The 27,394-nt window shown below is 43.8% G+C and overlaps 1 protein-coding gene across 2 annotated transcripts in view; it reads right to left on the reverse strand.

The window, feature by feature from the left end:
- Nt5dc1 (5'-nucleotidase domain containing 1) overlaps nt 1-27,394 on the reverse strand; it is an 86,343-nt gene that overhangs the window by 13,318 nt on the left and 45,631 nt on the right. For both annotated transcript variants that reach the window (XM_051175539.1, XM_051175538.1), the window contains exons 7-8: nt 7,160-7,334; nt 5,343-5,440 (exon numbers count right to left, since the gene is read on the reverse strand). In XM_051175539.1, the coding sequence (XP_051031496.1) occupies nt 5,343-5,440; nt 7,160-7,334 (273 nt within the window). The remainder of the gene's footprint in view (nt 1-5,342; nt 5,441-7,159; nt 7,335-27,394) is intronic.

Here is a 27,394-nt window from a genome sequence, read left to right on the forward strand (position 1 = left end):
TTTTTCCTTGTGAAAGTAGAAGATTGGGCTATCTATAAAAGTAGCAGGATGAAATTACTTTTAGTATATATCAAATGTTTTAGTAAGCAAGTCTGCAGAATACCATGAGGACTGTGATTATTATACTTGAAAGGTAGAGGCCATGATGGATGTGTAGTTAGGCCTGCAAGGGTGCATATTTCCTGAACCTTCCCTTCTCCTTTGCAGATTATGAAATTAACCTCCAGCCAATGAGATACAGTCACTACCCAGGCAATGATAAAGGGTGAGAACCATCCCAAGAGCCCACCCAAGTGCTTACTAGCCTGCTGTGAGCCATAACATACCCTTTTTATAAAGATACTTTGTCTTGCTCATGTATTCCTTCGAGTAACACTGAGATTACCCTTTCTCTATCTCTAACATTACTGTGATGGATTATGATTTTAAATGCAGTTGGAAGTCTCACTGTTTCTAGAATTCCTTCCTATATGTGAGCCTTGATGAACTTCATGTAACTTTCCCACAATGTGAGCTAGAATCCCTCCACACCCATTGTACAGTCTATGTATATTTCTTGCTATGAGTAGACTGAAAAAGGTAAAGCAAAATATCTATTAAAATGCTAAATTGTGTTGGTGAGCTAATTAGGGTTACTTACAGGAAGGAGCCCTACCAAAAGAAAAAAAAAAAATTCTTCCAGCAGTTAGTGGTTTACTTACAGGCTCCTTCCTGTAAGTAACTCTAATTAGCTCACCAAGTCATTGGTACAATCATTTTTTCATTTCTATTGACATCCTGACTAGGGTAAATAGATTTTTAATTATGTGTTCCTAGGAAAAGTTCACAGAACAGGGGCTATACCAGGAAAGCTATACTACTAAAGGAAACACACAGCTTGCTAGTAAGTTGGAGCAAATCTGAAAGAACAGAAACATGAATAGGGCCTGGGAGATGGCTTACTGGAAAAAGTGCTTCCTGAAGGACCTTGCTTGGCTACCCAGAGCCCACACAAGGCCCAGTGTGGTAAGCACACATCTGTAATCCTAATGTACCTAAGGAACTGTAACTAGTAGGACAGATTTAGCTACTTTCATTCGGTAATGTTGCAATGTTATGAGCACAGTGCTGGTAATGTTGCAATGTTATGAGCACAGTGCTAAGGACAGCTTTCTAAACACAGCTGCTACCCTCAGGAGGCACATCTCAGTGGGAGAGAAACCTCAGTGGGCAACTTCCCCATGACACCCAGGAGGGAATGGCCAAGGATCTCCAGGGAAGGACCAGAAAGGTGCTACCTGTGAGTGCCACAATGCAGAGTCACCAGGTAGAGGAGGGGATGCTTCCTCTGTATTGCCTTGTCCCTGAGAGCATCTGTCTGTCACCTTCTGAGCTTAGAAATGCAGAAACCAAGGCCAATTAAACCAGTCTCCATTTTCTCAAGAGCAGTAGGCGATTTTGTACAAACACTACAGTCTCAGAAGCAGTGACAGAGAGAGCAGCCAGGTCAAAGACCTGGACGAGGGGTAAAAGGACATGTTTCAGCATAGACACATACGTGACCAGTACACATTAGGCAAGGGAAGGAGACCTTACTCCCCAAAGGACGCTTACTTACATGGAGTGGGAACCTACATGCTTGCGTAACTGTGATTAAATATATACCGTGCCTGCCAGTAAGCGAGGAACTGAAGAGACCCTGCCCTGCTTAACAGCAAACAACAAAGTGATGCTAAAGCGAATGAAGAGCGCGGGAGGAGACAGAAGAGTCAGGAGGAGAGCGGCAGGGAGATTATGTAAGGGTTGCGCAGCAGCGATGCAACAGGGCAGTTTCAGGGTTAAGTAGGCATGGCAACCACACAAGGTGATCTGACTCGTCAGCATGCTTGGTTGTGAGAGGAAAATAAATGTTTAAACCACTCAGTGATACGCAGGGGAAAATAGCCGTGAGAATCAGAACAGGAGACTCTGCTAGGGAAAGATGGCGGAGTCCACATGTTGACAACAGCCGAGGCCAAGGGACCAAAGATGTATGCTGAATTTGCACGATGGGCTGGGCGGGGAGTGAGTTGGCAGTACAGTGGCCAGACAGGAGCTGGGTCCATCTGAAATTTATTACCTTCTAAGGGAGGATCATCCCTTCCTCCCCTAACCCCTGGAAAGGGCTGGGGTCTCCTTTGCATAGAGCAGGCATATGCAGGGAGGAAGTAGATTCTGCCCACGGGATGCTTCTCGACCCACAATTTTCTTAAGGTCAGCTGGGATCAGGCTGAAAGTGTTACTGGACCCCCATTGGCTACAGCACCATCAGCTCTTCTCCTTCTCTAGTTACCATGACAACCACTGACGTAAGGCACATGCCACTCACCACAGACAAACTCAATACAGAGATTGGCTCCTGGGATTTTCTATGTCAGCAAGGTCACTGCTTTATTTCATTTCTCTGCCTTTAACCGTCTGGAACAAAGATTTAATTTACTTCTGTAGGTTATAGAAGAGGCTTGATCTGATGGACATCGTTAACACGGCATGTGGCCTGAGAGTTGCAAAGCTCTTGTGGGCTGGAGCTCGGTGACAGAGAACGTACTGCAGTGCTGCCTCAAGTTGCATGAGACAAGATGAGGGCAGAGGCAGGAAGAGAGTGGCAAGCCGAGGGACAGGTGCAGAGCAGGGTGATACAGAGTGACTGCGTTTCCATTATTGTCATAAGATCGGTGGCTCTCAAAATTCCTAAGAAATTATGGATCGTGGAAATGAGAGCCATGCTAAGACGCAGGGGGCTGATGAGCTCCTATGAGCACCCCCAAGTTTCCAGACCTCGTCTGGGGTGTGGAAAGTGTAAAAAGCAAACTAAATCTCTGCAAGACAGAGAACAAGGAGTTGGAACCCATTAATGCATAAGTGAGAGCAAAAGCATCCACAGAGCCAAGAAGGCCAGCAGAGAGAAAAGGAGACCACACAGAAGAAGGCTGGGATCACTGTGGAGCCGGGGAGGTGTGGGGGGGGGGGAAGAGGGGGAAACCGGGGAGGCGGGGGAGGGGGGGAACTGGGGGGGGAACCGGGGCACTGACATAGTCCCTGGGCTGGAGAGGCCAGCAGAGAGAAAAGGAGACCACATATGAGAATGTAATGCACATTTGAAAAGTGGATTTTAAATGTGACAATACATGTGTTAAACTGCCTGAGTTCTCCATTATACAATGAGCACACATGTTAAAGTACCACGGTGTATATCACAAATATATAATTTCAGCTGTTAATAAATAAAATAAAAACTACAGTTAGGGAAAGTATAATTTTAAAAAAAGCTTTTATAGAACTACAAATATGATAATTTTGAAAAGTATTATATTTACACAGGAAGATCACTATAAAGTTAGTCTATCCTGGTCTGCTGTGTGAGTTCCAGACCAACCTGGGCTACATAATATGTCTCTACTTAAAAAATAAAACAAAATTTACAGGGTATATTTATTTTCAGTATTTCTCACACAATACTGTTATGGCAATTGCTTACTTTATGTACATATGTATGTTTAAGTGTGTGGGTGGGCGCCACCTGCACGCAGTGCCCAGAGAAGCCAGAAGAGGGTGCTGGGTCCCCTGGAACTGGGGTTGTCGGCAGCAATGAGCCCGGGAATTATCTAAGGAGCCACCTCTCTAGTTCCAGCGTCTGTATATTTAGGATCTATGTATTCATACATATGTTTAATGAAGAAGATTCTGAAGTTCCTTATAAACATAACTGAAAGCACAGTTCATATATGTTATCGTTTTTATCATTCCAGCCTGCAAGTCCAACGGTACCATACAACTAGAGAGAACACCCAGAAGTCGCGCCTGGGGAGCTTCTGCAGAGTAGTTTTAAACAGTTTCACTTTTATGTCTGGATACGCAGCAGTTAAGCAGAGTGACACTGGACAACTCTCAAAAGTTAATATGCCACCGAATATTATGGTCTGGATCTTAAATGCTACCAACAGCTTGTGTTGAAGACTTGGTTATAGCTAGTCATGCTACTGCGAAGTGAGGAGCTTTTGGAGGTGGCGCTTGGAGAAATCAGGCCCTTGAAAGTTATATTAGGACCCTGCCCCCGTTCCTGGCAGCCAAGGAGCACATCCATTCTCCCACACATCATTCCACGATGGTGTGGTATTTGATTTTGTTTTTTGTTTACACACACCCTTCCATGACTGTCTACTTTGTCATAGGCCAAAAATAACAAGGACAAGTGACTTGGGCTGCAATCACTGAAACTATCTCGCTTTAAGATTTTGTCAGAGACCTACAATAGAAAAAATATCATTAAAATGATCCCTTATGGTATTCTGTTACACTCATAGGTCAGTGCCTAGCCCAACTGTCATCAGAGAGGCTTCCTCCTGCAGTGGATGGGAGTTTGTACAGAGACCCACACTCAAATACGGCAGATAGCGAGACCAAACTGCAGATCTCTGACAGGTCCCTTCCCTTGGAGTTCAGCAGAAAGGATTGTAGGAGCCAGAGGGGTCAAGGACATCAGGAGAACATGGCTCACAGACGTCAATCCAGCAGGGGTCACAGGGGCTCAGAGAGACTGAGGCAGCAATCACAGAGTCTGTGTGCAGCTGGGTTAGGTCCTCTACATATATGTTATGGTTGTTAGCTTGGCGTTTCTGTGGGACTCCCAACAGTGGGTGTGAAGTGTTGGGTTGATGTCCCTGGGAGGCCTGCTCTGTTCTGAGGGGAAACTGAGGAGCAGTGGATGGGGGGGGGAGGGGGGAGACTGGGAGGAGTCTCTGGGAGAGCAGCAGACGCTCAGCTCATCATGCTGTCCCACACTATCAGGGCAGCTCACTCCCATCGTTCCTTCTCAACTGCAAAGTGTCTGCTCTTTTCATGTGACCTTGTCTCTCCACCAATCCCTTTACAACTATGACAGTTCTCACTCGCCTTCTCGCCTGTCGTAGAGAAAGCCCGTGTCTGTGTGCATATGTGTGTGCACATGTATTTGCATGTCTGTGTCCACATGTGTGTGCATGCACGCACGTGTCCCTGTGCTGTTTTGATCTTTGCGAATTCTGTAGGGACTTCTACTCCCAAAACGGTTGACTGACTCCCTCAAGCCCTTACAGTATATTCCTTATACCATGACATTTAGTGAGATCCATGCCCCTCGTCACTGAAAAGAGGGAGAGGCTGCCATGTAAACAAGTGACTACCACACGAAGTGAGGTATAAGAGAAAGCTGGGTAAAGTTTAATGTAAGCAGGGTTATATTTTCCTTCCCTTCTTGAGGAGACAGGGTGCTCCCTATATAACACAGTCTTTTGCACTTGGTGCTAGTCAAAGATACACATTAGAAACAGTGAAACACAACTTACCCAGTGTGTAAAAAGGCCTCTGGCTTGGGGAATGCGAGAAGAATCCAGGCTTTAATGCATTTGTAATCACAATGTCAAAAAGGTCTGCGAAATCCTTCCTAAAAAGCAAAGTAAGTTTCCCTTAAGGAATTAGAAAAGTTCCACAGAAAACAGAACTGTCTATTTGCCTGTGCATTTTATCACAGCATCAATGTTCATCTTTTGATGAACTCTCTCAGATGTTTTGTATTTATCTTATACACTTTAAGTTGGAAGCTATGCAGGCAAGAGAAGGCGGTTGGATACCAGCCAATTTTTCTGAAAATATCACAATTACTAAAAACATACATAACAAAGGAAAGAAAAGCAAGTAAAGAAGAATGAGTAGAAGAGAGAGGGGGAGGGGGAGGGGGGAAGGAGAGAGAGAGAGAGAGAAAACAAGTACCTAGATGTTCTCTTGTGAAAACACCTTGGCAAGCAAGAGAATCTCCAGGACCTGTCAACAGTCCATGCTTTCAAACACGAATTTATCTGCACTTATTAGCTGAAGAGTCAATAGATTTGGTTCTACACAGGTCCCACAGAATGCAATGTTATATTAAGCCCAGTGACAGTTCTCAGAGTGCTCAAAATGTGAGGAAGTTACTTTATTTTGAAAACCAGTGAAGTCCTGTAACAATTGTTAGATGGCAACATCAGTGTATAAGGAGCGATATGCTAAGGCCTATCTGATGAATGGTGGCTCTCCAGAGCCCACCATTACCCTGGAGGGTCAGTGCGTCAGGATCTGTGAACAATGAAATGTACACAGAGAAATTAAGGTGAGAGGCAGGATCTCTCTTGTCAGTGCTAGAGGAAACCGAAAGCCCTGTGTGTTCCCATGCATGGTCCTACACCAGGGCTGCAAAGGTCTCTTAAAAAGGTGCCCTCCCTAGGACCCTGGATGTCATCCTTAACTCACTGCAAGGATAGCTGCCTGGGGAGAGTAGAAAACCCATCCCCAGCTAAGTATGCTACAGACTAAATCTGCACACATGCTAAAGGACACAGAAACCCGGGGCTAAGGATTATTGATGGAGGTAAGGGGAGGGGCAAGTGTGTTTGCTGGCATGAGAAATCTTAGAGGAAATCTAACAACTCTCTGTGGAACCCTGCTTTGACTATGGGCCTTCCTTGGTGTTGCCAAGAATGACATAAATTAGTTTAACAATTATTAAAGTTTACCAGTTATTCTGCCCAGTATGTATGGGTAGCATGTACTGCACTATTTAAATATTCCTTTATATTCACAAAGAGGTGTGATCTGAGTTTAAACAATGAAATTAAGGCTCAAAGAAGTTATAAACTATACCCAAGGCCACAGATTGTTGTAAAGAAGGGCCTGAATCATCTCGATCCCATTTCAAAATCTGTTGCCCTGATTTTATGTTAATTCTACTCCTGGCTTCACTAAAAGGCACAGTGCATGGATCTTCAAGGCAATGGACACATGGGCTATACCCTCCAATCAGTCAGGAAATATATTCTTTTCTTCTTTTAAAGACTAATTTGAAGCAAATTTATTAAATAGTGGTGAGGATGACGGACACTGGCTGGGTTTCCCAGAGAATGGCTGTGAATTAAGTTAGTCAGCATAGAGGCAAGACCCATCAGGCTACATATTTTGCCCACCTGGGGACAAGCATACATGTTGACATATTTCCTGACTACATAGCTCCTGTCTACATGTGATCAAGCACGTTCTGTACAAATGGGCAGTCAACCTTGCTCACAGAAGCATTCCAGAAGACATCCTAAAGGGGAGCAAAGCAACCCATAAAGAGCAGCTGGCCACTTACCCAAGGATGTGAGTGCCAAGAAGTTTACAGTAGTCGCTGTGAGAACTGGTGATCAACATGGTAATTTTCCCAGCATGCTTCAGCTGTCGAAGCCACCTTTTCACAGACTCAGGACAGCGGTGCACATACTTGCCTAGATTCCTTTTTATTTCTGGAAAGAAGAATCCACAATTTTCTGAAAAAATAAAAACAGAAAGGCAATGTCTTTAATAAAAATGTTTTTAAAATTACTCTCAGAAAAGCACATGTCTTCAAAGCTACAGAAAACTAGAAGGCATAGATACTAGGCTCAAACAATCTAGCCATTTTGCCGATACTACTTTTTGTTTGCTTGTTTGTTTTTGGAGATAGGGTCTCTCTACGGAGTCCTGGCTATTCTGGAACTCAGAGATATGCCTGTCTATGCCTCCCAGTGTGAGGGTTAAAGGCATGCACCGACTGGCAGCCTAATTGCTTTTAAAAGCAGTATTTCTGGGGGTATAGCGATAGCTAAGTTATTGACTGTTCTTGCAGAGGACTTGAGAGCAGCCACCAGCTGTTAGGCTGTCAAGCAGCTCACAAACGTCTACAATGCCAGCTCCAGGGGTCCAATGTCCTCTGTTGTCCCCAGTGTCCTCATTCAGACACAGATATCCCACACAGACAAAGACAGACACAAACAAAATGGAAAATAAAAATAAACCTTAAAAAAAAAATGGTTCTCTTAAAAACCATGAGACTTGATAGTATTATTTCACGAGAAGCAATGTACTGTCAAAATGATATAGTATAGTACCACCAACATTTGCAAACAAAGAAAACCTTATTGATTTTAAGTGGGCTGGTTAATGCGCGCCAAGCAAACCCTGAAAGTGGGGAAGAAGCAAACACTCAGCCGTGCACTGTCTTTGTCACGAAGCAGCCACCCAGCCAGCCATCTGGGTCCTTCAGAGGCTCAGTCGCGTCAGTTCAGATGGAGTGCCAACCTCTATTGCTAGGTTACAGCCACTTATAGGTGCCAGAGCAAAGTTGCCCGAGAAGGCAACAGGCTGAGAGGTTAAAGCGGAGCCACGGGCCCTAGCTCTCATTGCACTGGGCAACTGCAGATTTTGCTGAAAGGCTACCAATTCAAGGAGCATTTTAGAAAGACTGTTTTGTAAGCATGAGAGCACTAATAACCAGAGAAGGAAATCTTAATGCTAGAAGAACAATGCAGAGACAAAACAAGACATTAAACTAAGTATGGGCTGCCCCTGCAACTCAGTCCACAGCAATTCACGTGAAATAGCAGAAATGGAAATTCTATTTTAAGAATATCAGGACACCGGCCACAAGAGTCTCTATGCGAAACAAACAAACAAAAGGAAGCCCGAAACAGGAGCGGACACTCTTCCCTGCCCACCTCACTTCTTCTGTGCTTGAGAATTCTATAGTTTGTGTGGAGTTTCATTTTCCTGTCAGAGAATCTGGAAACCCCGTAGAATCCAGTGTATCTGTCCACACACACAATGAGAATTCCCCCCACTTCTCACTGAATTTCTTAGACAGGTGCGGAGCCCCACCTGTGGCAAATGATTGACAAGGAACGCGCCACAGGACCCTGGAGTACTGCATACTACTGAGAACAGGGCGAATGAATAGCTCTCATCTCCTACTCAACTTTGCCATGACTTCAAATTCTACTTGGACTTGTGGCGGGTACCTTCAATACAACGAACAAGACAGGGGTGGAGGAAAGAAATATGAGGGACACTTGAACTCCTGATGACATCAGTGCGCCTCAGGAAGCCACTGAGCTAACAACCCTCTAGATGAAATTTGCTCAGGTGAAAGAAAGTCCATTCAGTAACAGTGTAGGTATTAGGAACACCTGTTATGGGCAGCCCTGAGCATCCTGATGAGGAAGACAATACGTCATAAGGGTCAGACTCGCACATAGTGTGACAGAACACATCCACACATCACAACGAGAGACCTGCCAGATGTCAGAAGCCCCAGCGCAAAGACAGCTCTTTACACAGCTCTCTTTGTATCTGGTCCCACAAGGACACGTGTGTAGTTCTTTAGATCACAAATGTTTCAGAAGCTACTCAATGGCCCTTAAAAATGAAAATACATTTTCTGTTCTTCAGTGAAGAGATGGTTCTGGTAATCAAAGGATGTTAAGAAAAACAACAAATGCAAATGGCTAAGAACACAACAGTTTAACAAGTATTGACACAATATGAGTGGCATGCACTTTTGTAATCTGGGAAACAGACTTACAATGCATGATGCTGAATACATTTATAACCTTTTCTGTATTTAGAATATATTTTTCTTGGCCATGTGTGCCTACTGCCCTCTAGTGGCCAAAATACAAATTGCTATTAAAATGGGACAAAAAAAATGTTTAAAAACCACAACTTAAATTCATTGTTTGGATTAACTTTATTAGTAACTCTAAGGAAGTCTAACACAAGAAGGCAAGTATACCAACTTAATCAGGAAGATCATTAATACTGGGTTTACCTTTTCATAAGCCACTGAACAGAACAGACTGAAAAACACAACACTGTTTGAACAGATACCAACGGTTGATTCCACGTTTGTGTGGATCACAGACCCACACACCTATGCACCTATGTGTGTGTGTGTGTGTGTGTGTGTATGTGTGTGTATGTTTGTGTGTGTTTGTGTGAGTGTATGTGTGTGCATGTGTGAGTGTATGTGTGTGTATGTGTGAGTGTGTGTATGTGTGAGTGTATGTGTGGATGTTTGTGTGTGTCTGTTTTTGTGTGTGTGTGTATGTGTGAGTGTGTGTGTATGTGTGTGTGTATGTGTGTCTGTTTTTGTGTGTGTATGTGTGTGTATGTGTGTATGTGTGAGTGTGTGTATATGTGTGTGAGTGTGTGTGTATGTGTGAGTGTGTGTGTGTGTGAGAGTGTATGTGTGTATGTTTGTGTGTGTCTGTTTTTGTGTGAGTATGTGTGTGTGTGTGAGTGTGTGTGTGTATGTGTGTATGTTTGTGTGTCTGTTTTTTTTGTGTGTGTGTATGTGTGAGTGTGTGCATGTGTGAGTATGTGTGTGTTTATGTGGTATATGTGCACGCATGTTCATGTACTTGTGTGGATGTGGAAGTCAGGAGACAACCGCAGAGCAGACACATTTTTCAGCATCCTTCACTGGCCTGGAGGTCTACAAGCAGGTCAGCTGGTGGCCAGCGGTCCCCGGCCACTTCTTCACTTCCCCACGGCTGCCACTGAAGCAGGCAGCCCTGTGCCCTGTGCCTGGCTCTCTGTGTAGGGCATGGGGTGCGGGGACGGAACTCAGGCTCTGACGCTTGCAAGGCAAGGATTTACCACGCCAGCCCCTAGGCCCCTCAAAGCATTCAACACATTTTAAAATTATATTCATTTATTATATGTGTGCACACTTATCGTGGCACACATGTAGTCAGAGACTCAGGGGAATCCTCTCCTTCCACAGCTGTGAGTCCTAGGAAGTGAACTCAGGCTGTCAGCATATCTGCCTAGCCTGCTCTACAGTCCTCAAACCATATTCTTATTAAGAGAGAATTGGGCTGGGTGTTGGTGGCGCAAGTCTCCTAATCCCAGCACTTGGGAGGCAGAGGCAGGTGGATCTCTGTGAGTTCTAGGCCAGCCTGGTCTACAGAGCGAGTTCCAGGACAGGCTCCAAAACAATGCAGAGAAACTCTGTCTTGAAAAACAAAAACAAAACAAAAAGACAGAGAATTATAGTTTTTCTATTAAATGATTTCCCCAAGAGACTAAACTTTGAAGGCAAGACATGTACCTTTCTGCTTGGCATGAAGCTGACAATCAATGCATGAATGCTGGATTAGTACAGAAGAAAATACAAGAACATTTATGTCTTTATATTCAAAGTAATAACAGAACTTGTGGCATGCTGCCAACCATGCATAAGGAATAATGTCTATATTCACTAGGAGCCGTCAGAATCATTTGTGTCTAAAGTACTGGTTTCCACCACTATAAAATCACGTTTAATACCCTACCAACAGATTACCACTAACTGGACAAGACGGGGGTGGGGTGGGGTGGGGGGTGGGGGGGTTCAGACCTCGGGTGTTTGTTCTGCACTTGCACAGAAGAAGTCTGCCTTTTCGCTTAGCCTCGGAAGGGATTCTGTTTCATTCTCACTTTGTGGAACTCATTTTCCTGGCGTTTGTTTCCACCACCCCTCTTCGCCCGAGATGCAGTTTTCTGTGTCCAGATGGAAAGAAAAGCAAAAGTTCAAACAGCGGCCTTTAAAGAATAAAACTTTAGCTCTCTCTTGTTAAAGAGTTGGTGGGCACAGTATCATGGGGAAGCCACAATGCAGGACAGCCTGCAGGAATCAGGCAGAGTTGGGAGACCTCTTGTGGTCAGAGAAAACTGTTACAACTCAGGCACTGAACCCTGCCAGTTCCACACCCTTGGGCCCGGCCACACCAGGACCCATCACCCCTGAGTGAGCAAGCTCTTCTCTTGTTACTCAGCTCCGCCACTGCCCTGCCGTCTGGGGAAAGATCTGCTAGTGCTGGGAAAGGGACCGGGAGCTGCTAACCCTCTGCCATCAGCCTCTGCAGAGCATAGCTGAGAAGGCCGAGACTATCAGCCCTACCAGTGAGATGCGAGCGTGTGGGTAAACAGCTGACATTCCCTGTGGGCTGCTAAAATGTGGAGGCTGTAGAGACGATCCAGTTAATTATTTCCTGAAAAAATGTTGTCCACAAAGGCTGAGATATTTATCAGAGGATAAGAGGGTAAATCTCTTTGTGTATTTATAGAGGGCCAAGGAGGTGACTGAAATTTTAAAAAGATGCCCTACTTATAATTTCTCTGCAGTCTGTATCACTCTATTTATGTGTAAGTAAACACATATGAAAGTGAAAAATCTGTACACCAAATGTAATGCTCAGAAAAGAACCCCAAAGCGTTGAGAAGTATATAATATAATGAAAAAACATACAAAATACACACTTTAACAGCACCTTATTCTATCTCTGTAATTGAACTCATATACCCGTGTCTCATTTCAAAGACCTGACTCAACTGGTCTGGGCTGGGCCACGATACGCTGTGTTCTGAAGACCCTGAAGTGTTTAGGATGAGCAGCGCTGCTCTGAATATGCACACTCAGGGTCTTTCTGCAACTATCTGCATGCTTTGCATGCACTACTGGAAATCACAGGCTCACCAAGCAAGGGCATTTTAATCTGAAGTAACTTGATTGCCTGAAGTATACCTCTGTTTATGGTCAAAGAAACACACACACGTTAACTGCTGCTTATTGTGTTTTGAATGCTTTATTTGTTTTGCACATGTCATGCAAATGCTACAGAAAGTCCAATTTGTGGGAGTCAATGCTTCCACCATATGCGCTCTGGGGACCAAATCCAGGCTGTCAGGAGAGGCAGCAAGTGTCTAATTCATTCAATACTGAGCGATCTTGCTGGCCCAGCTGTTGATTCCTGAAATGTTATTGTAGATAACTATCTTTAAAATGTTTACTCTTATATAAACTAGCATGGCATTCTTTTGTTTAGTTGGGCACTCCAACTTGCTATCTATAACCGGAGCATTATTCATATAGTTCAAATGGATCACTGATAAGCCAAAGATACGCCTTTATGTCACCAGAACTTCTGTCTTAGGTTTTCTTCCTATTGCTGTGATTACCACCATGACTAAGAGCTACTAGGGGAGGAAAGGGTTTATTTCAGTAGTCCATCATGAAGGGAACTCAGGGTAGACACTCAATGTAGGAACCCGAAGGCAGGAACAAAGCAGTTCAGGGCTTTACTTGTGGGAAGCCACAACCCCAAGATGGCGCCTGGCTGGATGCCAGGTAGTCTGAGCTTAGCTGTAAACAAGCCTTATTTGGAAGTGCTTGATGGATCTGGTGTGCTTCCTCCTCCTGTGGCCTATCCGGGATCGCCAGGTGGCATGAGCTGATTGGGCAGTGAGCACACATTTACGGGCTTGCTGGGGCTGGGGAGGAGAAGTAGAGGCGGAAGCTGATGTACAAGGTTCCTGAATAAACTGCTTGAAGAAGAGTCGTGGTCGTGTTTCCTTGCTGGCCGAGGTAGACGCGACATTCACTCCCTCCTCTCATGGGGCTACGGTCCTCAGACCTTCCAGGACCACCTGCCCAAGGGAGGCACCACCCACATGCTGGGCTTACACCAATCATTGATCAAGGAAATGCCCACAGACTTGCCTACAAGCTAATCAGATGGAGGTGTTTTCTCAATTGAGATTTCTTCTTCCCAGATGACTTCAGTTTGTATCAAGTTGACAAAAGACCTAACCGTCACAGCTACCAAAGGGTTAGAAAGTCTACACATTATATGAATGATTTACAAGCCCTTGGATTTCAGTGTTTAGGTAGGGTTACATATGTTCTCTAATTGTCCACCACAGCCTCTGCAATACCTGTGAGCTACACTTGGCCTAGGCAGCTCACTTCTTAGCACTGGAGTCTACGGCCTGTTTCTCCCACGATGACAGGATGGGTTTCTGTAGAAGGACAGTGTCTGCTCCTTCTGGTATGGTTACTGTATAGATACTGACATTCTTGGAGGAAAAGAAAACATAAACCAAGGTTCGGCTGGTCCTCTAATGAGGGCAGTGACAGCTGGAGATACAGCAGGCCCATCAGATGGCACAAGCTGCTGGGTAACAAAATTCCCGTGCACAGAGGTACTGAAAGGTAAAGAACCCCAGCTACGCATGCACACTAGTGGAGGAACCTTCTCTTTAGTAGCTTAGCGATGCAGAGCCTCCTCTTAGTTCAAGCTCTACAACACAGGCAATCCCCACTTTTTAAAATTGAAAACTGCTAATTACAGTCCCCCACAACTCCTCCCAGACCTACATTTTGATACCTACCTAAATCCACATCCTTTTTTTTTTTTAAATCTCATTAGAACACAAATAGGTGTCTAAAAAAAAATTAAAAACAAACAACCCAAATAGGACAAAACAAGCAAACTGAGAAAAAGAACCAAAGAAAAACTGTAAGAAACATGCACAGATGCTGACACACACACATTCACACACACAGAAAATATATAAAAACCAAGTCAGAAACCATTATGTATATAAAATCAAAAGATCTGTTTAGTTAAAAAAAAAATCACAATACCCAGACAAAGTATTATGAAACAAAAACCCTCCACAAAATGCCACTGAGTTCATTTTGTATTCGCCATCTACTGCCGGGCACAGGGTCTGCCCTTAAAAGTGGTTTGTAAGTGAGAAAACTTCCATTGGAGAAAACTAATTTTTCCTTTGTGAGCAGTTATCACATGGAGATAGAGACTTGTGTCTATCTGCCTTCTCAGTGCTGGGACCTCCTGCACATTCTGCCCCAGTCTCTGGAGTTCGGTGTGTGTCAGTCTTGTGTCTGCAAGGCTTTGTTTCCTTGGTATCATCCATTCCTGCTGGCTCTTATATAATCTTCCACACCCTCATCCAAAGCTTCCTAAACGGAGAGGAGGGATTTGATGGAGACATCCCCTTTAGCACTGAGTATTCCAAGGTCTCTCACTCTCTGTACGTTGTGTAATTGTGGGTCTCTGCATTTGTTCTCATTAATTGCAGGAGAAAGTTTCTCTGATGATGGCTGAGCATGGCAGTGATCTATAAATCAGCAAAATGCTGTCAGGAGTTATTTTATTGCTACATTCCTTCAGCAGAACAGCAGTATTTGGTTTTCTGCTAGATCCATGTCCTATCTAGTCTCAAGTTCTTGGCCACCTGGGCAGTGTTGGAGATGGATTCCATCTCATAGAGTAGGCTTTAATTCCATTCACAGGGTGGGTGGTTAATCCCATAACTTTTGTGCCACTATTACATATCTTGAGGGTAGGTCAACACTGTCGATTAATGGACTTGTAGCTGGGTTAGTGTTTACCTTTCTCCTATGGTAGTGTGCAGCGTACCTTCCAGTATCATGAACAATGGTCAGTAGGGGTAAAGGCTTGACTTCTCCCTGTTCAGTGAGTAATGTAGGTGTTGTCTTCAGCAACAGGGCCTTACCATCAGTTTCTGAAGAGCAACCAATACCTCAGCAATAGCCTGGGGTGTTAGAGGGTTTCTGTGGGGCCCCTATGGCTGATAGCTCAGCAATCCCCACTCTTAATCAGATACACTTGGGTTATGGGTCTGGATCTGACTGACATTACTCAAAAAGTCATCAATCAGGAGGATTACCATGGCAACACAGGGGTAAGCACACTGGATCACAGAGATGCCCTGTATAGAAGGTCTTTGCTCAAGACAGAAATGAAGAGAAGGTAAAGTATAGGAGTCAGACATGTTAGTGTTAGACCGTGTTACAGGAGACTGGGCTGGTTTGTGCAAATTGACCTGGTAAACTACTGTGTCTCCATGTGATTTTTAAACCTGAGGGCAAAGCAGAACAATACAGCACTTGTAGCAGCTGTCATTTCCTAGGTACCACACCAACTGGTAGTCCCCCAAAATGCATAACTGCACCAGGGCACGTGCATACCCGTGAAACAGTAAGGGCCGTTTAGCTGCCTCTGTAAGATTCCTTCCTGGTGACTCTCCCATCCCAGTGGGAGCCTCTTCCTTACTCTCTCCTCCTCTAGGCTGGCTCTTTCTTTAAACTTTCAGGGGAAGGATTTATACATGAGTGCTTCTCAAAGTTAAGGGCAAATAAGAGACCTCTAGAGGGTTTACTCTCAGAGTTTCGGACTCAGTTGGTCTAAGTCCATATATTAATAACGGCTGCATTAGAACATAGAAAAAATCTAGACAGCATGTGAAGACCTTTCCCTAATAGACTGGGATCATCTAGAGGGAAGCACAGTTAATGTTGTTTGCTGAGGGATGAGTCAACAATCATTTGGTCTTCAGAGCTACACTCATTTTACAGATGAAATTTATGACCAGAGGTGAACTGTCTCTTTACTGGGGCATCTTCAATGTCTTCACAAATGTATTTCCTTGCTAATGAAGTCAACCCTGTTCAGTATTTGTGAACAAAGCTGACTTAGATGAAATCGCTGTGTGACAACCTGCTTTTCTACGAGGTGTTATGTACGTCTTCATGTGTAGAACCCCGGGCACGATGCTACAGATCCTCCACCGTGTCTGCTCCCGTCTTATCAACAGCGTATGCTGCGGTTAACAGTCACTCTACTCTGCCACTTTCTTAAACATCTACCGGTTTGTAAGGCACCATATCTAATTTTGCCTTCTCTGTTGCCTTCAGAATCCTGATATACTTTACTTTTCAGGGTCACTTGGTGCTCTTGGTAATAAATAGCAGCCGCAGCAAGAAAATGTAAGCTCAGGGCTAAAATGCTGGCAACATTTCCCTTGCTGATGTCAGAGGAAGTGGAAAGCTCCACACAGTCCATGTTGACATCATTAGAAGGACTTAGAGAGCCCCACTACTATGAATAAACTCTCTCTTGCTTAAATACCATCTTAAGTCATACGGTTACCGCCCAACCGCAGAACAATGGTCTAATGATGCCCACAGAACACAAATTGGACAGGTCTAGGGGCTGGCCTCAAGAGTTCTTTGGGTTTCATGCCCAACCGTTTTCAGTTTCGAGGCATAAAACTCCCTGGAGGGTGTTGTTTTCAACAGAAGCTGCTCACTGACTGATTATCCTTATTTGAAACCTACCAGGTCCTTTGGAAGAAACAATCTAGAAAAAACCAGGTGAACTGTAGCAGAGTGCCTCCAACACAGTGGACTCAAGTGTGCTAATTCTACTCCCCCACAAAAGAGAGTCAAGTTGATTTCTTCAGCTCTGAGGCACAAAGAAATCAGAAACAACAACAGGAACAAAGAAACACATTCTAGATGTTACAGTTCACTTGCTGTAAATTTTCAAAGGAAATGTGCCTCCCACAGAGGACTCAAGTGCTCACTTATTTAACCAACGAGAGTCCTGAGCAGTATGGTCACTGGATTTTATAACCCTTTTTCTTCTGTAGTCTGTAGCCTGCCGGAATGCTAAGAGAGCCTCTTAGTCTACACATGCGAGAACCCACCACTAGCGGCACCTAGTCCACCCTGTGAAGTAGAGGAGAGAACCCAGGGGGAACGGGAGTGGCCTCAGCTAGAAAAGGGGGGGCCAGCTTCCCCCTTGAACTGGGTCAAAGGCTATTCCCTTAGCAGTTTTTTTTTCTTTTATGTGGCAGGGCTTGGGGGTGTCAGTCAGTCTGAAAATTGGGAATGAGTATATTTGAGGATGATTGTATAGGAGCTGTGACCTCAACTAGCAAAAGAACTGATCAGTACTAGCTTTCTCCAAAAGTTACTCTGTGACTATCATTATGGGTACTGAAAAAGGAAAACAATTCTGACAACATAAAGTATCCAACCATTCCTAGACCGAGGAATACCCTGGAGAAGGTGATTCTACAGTTCCGACAGACAGAACAACAGGCAGAGCTACTTACACTACATGAGTGATGAGTATGAAACAACTCAATTAGCCCACGCCTACCACTGTGCAGAGGAGGAACTGCAGTACACGGATAAAGACACAGGGACATACAAAACCAGGTAAAATCAGTCCACGGTGTTAGGTGTCTCTCCAGGGAAGAGCTCCAGGCTAGAACGAACATGACGGCTTCTGGGGCAGTTGCAAGTTCTGTTAGTTAAAACCATGTTCACGGTTACCGACAGACTTTAACGCGTGCAGTGAGAGAACGCTGACTCAATAGGTATATGACCAGGGAAGTGAATTTGAGAAGCAGACTGAAAGCAAGTGCTAAACCAGCCGTGAAAGTCTCACATGGAGAGAGCCAATGTAGAACTAAGTCAAATAAAACAACCCACGCAACACTGTAAGTCTGTTCACATAGAAACATTCCTGTTTTCAAACCTAAGAACTGTTTTTAATTTTATAATCTATGGGAGAGAGTTGCGCACTAAACAATGGAAACCGTGTGTGCTAAGAAGACAAACGTCACACTAGCAGAAGTTTTCTTAGGGACATAGGCCCCCTGTTCCTCTTTAGTTCTGTCCCATTGCCTGTGGAATACTGTTACCGCTGCGCGGGCCTCTCTCCTGGAGGGTATTCTCACTAAAGGGAAGTAAGTCATCGAGAAGTCTCACCTCTCCGGGTTTCTTCCACAGAGTTCCTGAATCTATTAATCTAATTTAGTATTGGCGATGGAAACAGCTGTCACTGTTTTAAGAGTTGGATGCTTATCTGCAAAGTATTTATGAATTAATAGACCACATTTCCCCTTTCCCAGTCGATAATCTCTGAATTCCATTCTTAGCCTAATGGAAATATCACGAGGCTGGATTTTTGTCTGTCTCTGTAAATAACACTCAATCTGAATTTAAAGTGTCACTGAACTTTGTAAGCATCAAATAACAGACTTGCATCTGTAAAAGAAAATAGTTCTTTGTTTTTAGAATGAAAGGAATGACATCTGCCAATAATAACTTTCTTTCCAAAGGTTCAGCCTCCTGGAGATAGAACTGAGGACATACGGGCTCTAATTCCTGCTCCCCAAAGACTATGAGGGATAAGTTCAGATATTTCGCATCATTGAAAAATGTATTCTTTCGGAATTTTATATAAATCTGAGCACCTGGATATATTGATCATATTTCCCTCATTATCATTTCATCAAATTCCATATTTTAGAGAAGAGTTCAAGACTTTTTAAGCTTCAGGCTGAAATGGGTCAAACTGAAACTAAACCCTACTCCTCATGTGAGCTACACAGCAAACATTCTAAGAATAGCAGGGTCTCCGAGAGAACCAGTTTTCCTCAAGATGACTAGTGTGCATAAACTATGCAAAGAGCTGCACATGGGCCTGCGCTGTGACGGAGATTCCCAGACTGTCTAGGCCTGTGCTCTAACATGCCATTTGCCACAGGTGGCTACTTAAAATTAAGTAGAAGCAAATGTAATTGGAAAGTCAGTTCCTGCAACACTTGAGCCATATTTCAGGTGCTTGAGAGCCACATGTGGTTTAGTGGCTGCCACACTGGGCAGCACAGATAAAGGCCATTTCATCGTGGCAGGAAGTTGTGTTGACCAGCCCTCTCTTGGGGTAAGTTAACTTCAGTTCACAGTTCTCAAAATGACCAGTTGTGGCTATGTATGACAGTGTGGTCTTGGATCAGAATAACAAGTAAATCGACCTGATCCGGGAATAGAGCATTTTTTTTTTTTTAAATAGAAGGAATAATTATAATCCTGAAACTATTTCAATGCTTTAGTACAGGTTAGTGGGGAACTATTTCCAGAACGGGTGGTGGTGTCTTTACACCTGCACCTCAAACAGCCACATTCCTTCCCTACCCCAATTCTGTGCCCTCTTCCAGAAGCATCCATGCTACCTTCCCTACCCCAACTCTGTGCCCTCTTCCAGAAGCATCCATGTTGCCTTCTTTACATCAAGGGTAGGGATGGGATGCCAAATAAGCTTACACGGTAAGAATTCTAGAGAGTATTTGTATATTAAATGACAATCCTAGAACATCATTCTGATAGTTAATCTTGTCAGCTTGATAGGATTTAGAATCACCATGAAGCAATCACCATGGGCTCTGGATGATCCATGAGGGATTTTCTACATTCCGTTAGTTGAAGTGGGGAGGCTCCTCTTAAACGTGGGCCGCATTATTCCACAGGCCGGGATGATCCGAGACTCACCAGCCACCTCATGCTGCCGCCACCAGTTTCCCTGCTACAGCGGACTATAGCTTTGAAGGGTGAGTCAAAACAAACCCTGTGTTCCATAAGTGGCCTTTGAAAGGCATTTACCATGGCAATGGCACAGTAGCTAATACAATCAGTACCCCTGACTCTGGCAAAGATCCCCCTCACTGCCTTGCTGTTGCTCGGAGATGAAAACCCCGTGGAGAGGAAGCCACAAATCACTGGCAATTCGTTTGCCAACATTACAGAATATTATTCTCTATATAACTAAAACAATTCTGGAACAACTTCTACAAAGAACAATGTTAAAATACACACTATATAAAGTGCTTTGTGGCTAGAATCTACAAACAATACCATTTCTGAAAATACACATGGTAGAATGTAGAATACTTTTTTAGACACTTAGATATAGCCAGAAAGGCAAACATATCAAGGGAGTTTTATTCTTGCTAAATTATTCTTCAACTGTAGGCTTATCAAGAGCAAATCTAAAAGACTGTTTCTGTTTTTGACTTCATTATGGTTAAACAATGTGGAGCTTAGCTGGCAAGGCTCTCTGAGGGCTCTTCTGCACTGGACCGATGGAAGGAGGGACAGTCATTACAATGAGTGACTTGAGACTAGCAGGGCATGGGCAACACAAACTTCCCTCAGGTGTGGACAGTTAGGGTGAACGAACGGTCTTGCAAAGGGAGGAACCTATACCTGTGCATCAACCATTAGTTAGTGAGCATGCCATCTGTCACCCCCTGGTTCGAGAAGGACTAGTGAGGCGGCTGGGAAATCTGCCAGCAGAGCGAGGGAACCTTACTGAGGAGACGGGTACTATCCAGAGACTGATGTCCACTAAGCGGTGACTCACTTGGAAGGAAGTGAGTGACCAAATCCTGTTTGCTGATGTAGTCAATGACCACCCAGTAGCTGCACAGGAGCTCTGTTTACTGGGATCTCTCTTGGAAGCTTTAGGAAAAGCTTGCTCACTCTACCTTCACAAAGGCCATTTTCTGAGCAAAGCTCAGGGTCCTGGAGCTGTTAATTGCCACTGCCTTATATAAAAAGCTCAGAGAGCACAAGGCAGCAGTATTGTCTGGTGTGAATCTATTTGTGAAGCGTCTGATGCGGTGGATGTGGAGATGAGGAGGACTGAATGTACCACAACGTCCAGTCGGCACGTACATCAGCAAAGGCAAACTTAGTGCCTTCCACGTGTCAAACTCTGCGCTAAGTGCTCTACTTGTCCCTTCACTGAATCCTCACAACTCCCCTATGAGGTAAACCCCATTCATTAGCAGGCTAATTTTCACTAGAAAATTCAAAAGTAATTGTGTCAAAAGGCCAATAAGAAACAATCTTAACAGTAGTAGAGCTGAAATTTCAATATCTACCAATCGAATTATATAGGAGGGATTATATTTATTATTGTATTAGACTGTTTAAGTCCTATTACAGCCCCTGAAGATACGAATCACTGTATGTGGCTGTTAGTTCTTAAGTCTTGAGTGGTAGATGGTGAGGGTCATGACTGCTAAAATCTCATCTACTCAAGATTTTAATCCAGTAAGATTAAAATGAAGAGATCTAAAAGGGCAAGGCCTTGTTGTACTTTTTCTACAAGGTTCAGTTGTGAGTGTCACATGGCTTCAAGAAAGGGGATGGTGCCACCAAACTGGGGCCATTCTCTGACTCAGGATCAGAGTGACATCTGCATGACAATCTTGCAAAGCTATCAGTGGCCCCAAGTCCAGGGAGTCTTGTGTCCACTCAAGGAAGCAAGAGACAGCGGAGCTGAGGGTGGCAGCTCTCCATGCCAGCACTTGAGCGGCAGTGACAGGTAGGCAGACTGTAAGTATCCACTGATGGCTTTTTGCCACTAGTATTTAAAATATGGGTGCATCAAAGCAATGATACACAGCAGTGATTACTTTAGAGATGTAGAGTGGAGTATAATAGAGAACAGCCCAGCTTGGTACTTGATCCCATTTGGGATTGTTCACCAAACTGCCACTCAGAGTCACTTACTTTATTATCTTTATTTAAAGAGTATTTCTTACTTAATGTGTATAAGTATTGGTCTGCATTTATGTGTGTGCGTGCTATGTAGGTGACAGGCGACTAGAAGGGCCAGGAGAGGGTGTCAGACCTCTTGGAGCTGGAGTTACAGACCTTTGTGAGCTGCTATGTGGGTGCTGGGAACTGAACCTGGGTCCACTGCAAGAGCAGGAAATGTTCTTAATTGCTGAGCCACCTTTCCACCCCTTGAATTATTTACTTTTTAATCCCTTACATTCACAATTCCAAATAGTATAATAATATTAAAAATTCTTAGTTCCTAAGCTATGGGCGGACAATAACTGACCTCCAATAAGATATGAAAGCCGAACCCATCAGTGATTCACCCACTCTCCTGCTCTACACACTACCTTCTCCCTAAATTCCCAACTCATCTTCCTATGCTCAGTCTACTGTAGTGAGATAGACCTTCTGTAGCACTGACCACGCCCATTGGGGGGTGGAGCCATGAGCGGAAGTGACCTGTGGAAGGAGGTCGGAGGGGGCCAGGAAGGCGCTCTCTTTCTGGCGTGACTCGGACAGGAGAGGATCGGGTTGAAATTCCTGGTGTTCATCTGTCTAGGTTGTAAGTTATTTCTCCCTGAATAAACATCTATTCGGCCTATTTGTTTATCCTGATCCTTATTTACCGCGATAGTCTACAACTTGTTTCTAAAACCTAAAGTCATGTATAAAACAGGAACATTTGGATTACGACGCTGTGAACATTCTTCATTGCAAAAAATTTAAGTAGAATTATATTTTTACTTCAATAATCCATTTTATTTTTCCCAAGTTCTCATTCTTAGCTATGTGAAACAGCATGTTACAAGAAGGCAGATTGTTTTCTTTTAAAAGTATTTATGGGCATGCCTGCACATATGTACTTTGTATATGTATAGTGTCCTCAGAGACCAAAAGAAAAAAAGCACTAGACCACATAGAATTGGAGATATGGATTGTCCCGGGCGATTACGTGGATGCCAGGGGTCAAACCATAGTCTCCTGAAAGAGAAGCAAGTACAGTTAACCAATGAGCCATCATTCCAGCTCCAGATTTGGTTTTCTTCATTTTCATTATTTTTTCAAAATCTCAAAATTCCGTGTTTTGTTGTATGATTGGGCTACAATGTCACAGTTCAGTTTTCCACTCTGGCTGGAATTTTAAATTGCCTTTACCTTCATGTTATATATCAAATCCTAAGCTTATTATAATTATATATCTTAATCTAATAAAGGTGGAAAATTATATTATAGAAGAATTATAATTTTAAAAACCTTTAAAGTATTTGTTTTCAAATGCTTAAGAAAAGACAACTGATCATTTTGTGTCTACTAGCACTGAGACAAGATAAATTCAATATCTTTTTAAGACACTGCTTGGACATATTATCTGGCGCTCTGAGTCCACAAAGTCAGCATTTTCTCCATTTAACAGACTCCAGTTCAGGGTCAGAGAGACTCGGTGATTTAGCCACAACACAGAAACTCAGCTGAAGTTACACATTTTCAAATCTGTTTTGCCTTTCGAAGCCCAATGCGTGTTCTCTGCTCCCAGCACAGCTGCCTGATGCAGCTCTGTCTGCCTTTGGTTGATTAAAGCACATGGTTTTGGACTACAGTTTTGGTGTAGTGACAGCACTTGCGGGAATCAAGACAGAACTCACAGAGCTCACTTGGTACCAGATGTCATGGAGAGGACATCAGCAAACAAATGATTAGAAAGCGAGAAGAACCCACAGAAAAGCACAAATGCATGCAAAGTCCCCGAGCACGTCACAAGGAGCACCTGTGAGTCACCAGGAACACCAGGACTCTGGTAGCTAATGATGTAATAATGAAGACATCCCCTAGGAGCGGGAGGCAATCCCAGTTACACTCTAATATAGGTCTCACAGACAGCCTTTTACTATACAGACAGCTCCACGCACTGGCTTAGAAAGTCAGGTTCTTCAGGAGGGAGTACAGGGTCTGCTGAAGGTCTGCTAAAGGTGCCGTGTTAGGACACAGGGGACTGGACACTAAAAACCAATAACAGAAACAGGGACAAGCCTTTTGCTCTTTAGCCACTGCAGTCAAGCTCAGAGTCTTCTTCCTGCTAAGCAAGCACTTTACCACAGAGCACATCCCCAGACGACGGTCAGTGCTTTTTGATAGGACAGTCTGTAGGCGCTTTCTGGCAAGATGGAGGACCTGAAATCACTCTCTGGGACCTACACAGTGGAGGGAGAAAACCAGCTTCCATAATTGTCCTCTAACTATACAAGCATGGCTGTACACACACACACACACACACACACACACACACACACACACACCGAAGGTAGGCAGTGGTGGTGCACACCTGTAATCCCAGGTCTGGGGAGGCAGAGGCAGGTGGATGTCTGTGAGTTTGAGGCTAGCCTGGTTTACATAGTGAGTTCCAGGACAGCTAGAGTTGTTACACAGAGAAACCCTGTCCCCAAAAATCAGAAATAAATATAATGTAGTAACAAACTTAAAATATTTACAATATTTAATGAGACTCCATTATGTATGAGGCACTGTGTGCAACATATTATACATACACATATATAAAATTTCACTTTTAATGTTAAATTTCATCTAAGAGTAACTATATATATATAGCGAGCAGCTATAACTAACTTGCTAAGCCACACTTAGAATGACTTCACATCACCATGTACACAACAGCATTATGAATCCAGCACTGTGGTGGGTGCCGGGGACTGAGCCCAGGCCCTGACACGTGCTAGACAGTCAGTCTGTCACTGATCTACTTTCCAGCACTTCACACGAGAAGCCGCTTCCACGCCACTCATGTTTAACTCTCAGGAATAGTCACTGTAAGAGGGATAAGAATTGTATGAGCTCGCTCATTTCCTTCACATATTTTATAAAACAAAATCCCAAATGACAAACAAACAATAGTAAAACAAACCCACAAGAACTCAAAACCAATGATGTAGCTTGCAGGAAATAGAAAATCTGGTTTGAATTAATCTCTGATAATGTCCTGTTGCTGGGTACAACGAGAGCCAAACAGCCTAATGTTCCAAAATACAAGCCAATCTCTCATCCTTCCCTCCCTTCATCCTATTTCCTTCCTTCCCTCCTCTCCCTGTCTCTGTGTTTCTGTCTCCCCCTTCCCCCCAACACACACACCAGGAGAAATATTCCAGAACTCAGATGTTCATTCTGAAAACTTCCATAACACAGATCATGCATCACTACTAAAAAAAAAAAAAAAAAATTACGTGAATTCAATAGGAAGTTTCTTTATCATAAATACTATTTTCCTGGCACACTGTACTCCATGTAACTGTGATGGTGGGCACCCTGAGGAGCTGATTATTTTCATGTGTAGTTCATCCATCAAATGACTTTCAGGTGGACAGTGACTGCTGAAGGTTATTTCATCTCATACAACCCCAAGTTAATCAAAAAGCATTAGCTCAGTACATGCAGTTCACACACGTCTCCCATATTATAAATGCATTCCCTTCCTTTCTTTCCTAGAATCTTGACCTCACAGCTTTCGTTTTCTTACGAGTGACATTCTCAAAGACCTCACACACACAGTTCTTGCATTTTAAAACAATTTCATCTGTCGTGTTGATCAGAGTTTGCATTTTTGCTAAACTACCGAAAGGAAGGTAGGAGCTCTTTGTTTTCCTTTCTTGATTTACTATATTGACTTTCTGGGCTGGGCAATGTGAAGTGATTTCAAACAGTGGCTTCTCCTGTTATTGGTTTGCAACTGAGTTCAGAAACAGGTTTGGCTAACACTAATACAACTTTGGGGATGGCTTTGGCCTGTGGACATCAGTATGTTTACTGAAACAGAGATCTGGGGGCAATTTCTTAAGCTCTTCTAGTGAGGGAATTCTAAGATTTCCCTCGACTTTTCTGTACAAACAGGTGTATCCAGACCCTACATAAGGGCCACACAGGACTAGTCCCAGTGAAACCAGGAGCCAATCTCACGCATACTGGGTTTCTAAAACCTAACAGGATTACACTCACTCTTCAGGCAAGATGATTCTTCCCAGCCCTTTTACACATCACACCGTTCAGGCCGCTCAGCTGTCAAGAGTCCAGATACCGCTACATTTTTGGCTGCTTTGCAGGTCTAAAGTCTTTCCTGTTCGACTTTACTCAGGACCCCACAGTGGAGCTGGGCAGAGCAGCAGCCCTCTCCCACTTGGGGGCCGGTTATCGCACAACCACTATCGTTTAGATGCCTCCCAGCAAGTTCAGTGCAGGCAGTTGTGGTGGGCGTTTTGGTTTCTCACGGTGCCGCCTACTGCCAACCCTTTTCTCCTACTGTGTCTTCCTCACCTCCTGCCCCCATCCAATCCTTTCCTACTGTGTCTTCCTCACCTCCTGCCCCCATTCAATAACTTTCACAGCTTCTCCCAACTCCCACACTGAGTAACAACCCCATACATCCCCTCTTTCAAAATAAGAACCAGCAGCAATTTAACTTCTTTTAACATGAGAAAATAATCTTGTTCGTCAAGGGACAAACCAGTATTTCACAGCATAATAAAATAAAAATTAGGCAAATTTAAAAAATACTGCTTTTGCCCGGGGAACATTGAATTTCCAGTGGAGAAAAAATGTACGGACAGGAAAAGAGGGAAACAAATATATGCTGAATGTGCTAAGCATTGTATGCATATGTAACACCCAGTACCGCCTCTGAGAGATACTGCTGGATCGCTGTTCCAACTGAACAGAGATGAGAGGAAGGGACTGCTTACTCTTTTCTCAACAGAGTCAATGGAGTTCCCATCCTATGACTGCACTGTCACTGCCTAAAAGCGACTGAAAAAAAAAGTACATTTCAATACTCACTGGATTGGTTTTAAAAACTCCCCCACTGGCAAATGTGCACAAGACGTACGGGATGCAATAAAAGAATGCTGCACATCCTCTGACAGGATGCTAACCAACGCCTGGCACTTACCTGAGTGCTGTTCATGTTACTTCACATGCCCTCCCAGAACATCCTGCCATAGCCAACTATAAATATTTACTCTCCTCTGACAGGCAAGACCCTTTTCAAAGGAGACAAAAACAGCCTGCGTCTTGGGCTGAAACGCTGACCTTTACTCAGCAGCAAGAACACCGCCGTGCCACAAATGGCATCTACATGTGACCGTCTTCCCCTTTCATGCAAAAAGACCTCAGTTACTGCCACAGGGTGCTTAGAAATAAGACAGACGTGCATAAGGAACAAATATATCAACTGGAGGAAATCATCATGAAACACTGCTAAGCGAGAGAGGAAAAAAAAAAGCAAAATGCAAGCCTATAGTAATACTGAATAATGAATCTAACACAGATTTACTGTGGTGTTAGTGAATTTCCTACAGGATCCCATGGAGCAATCATCGTCCCATTTCAGCAGGAAGTAATCTTAAGATAACGATGTCTCCTTTCCCTACCCTTGGAATTTGGGGATAATAGTCATCTTCTTTGGATTGGTTTTAGTTATTTAGGGTCGGGTATGGA

Source organism: Phodopus roborovskii, unplaced genomic scaffold (genome assembly GCF_943737965.1).
Source record: "Phodopus roborovskii unplaced genomic scaffold, PHOROB, whole genome shotgun sequence".
NCBI classification, from domain to species: domain Eukaryota; kingdom Metazoa; phylum Chordata; class Mammalia; order Rodentia; family Cricetidae; genus Phodopus; species Phodopus roborovskii.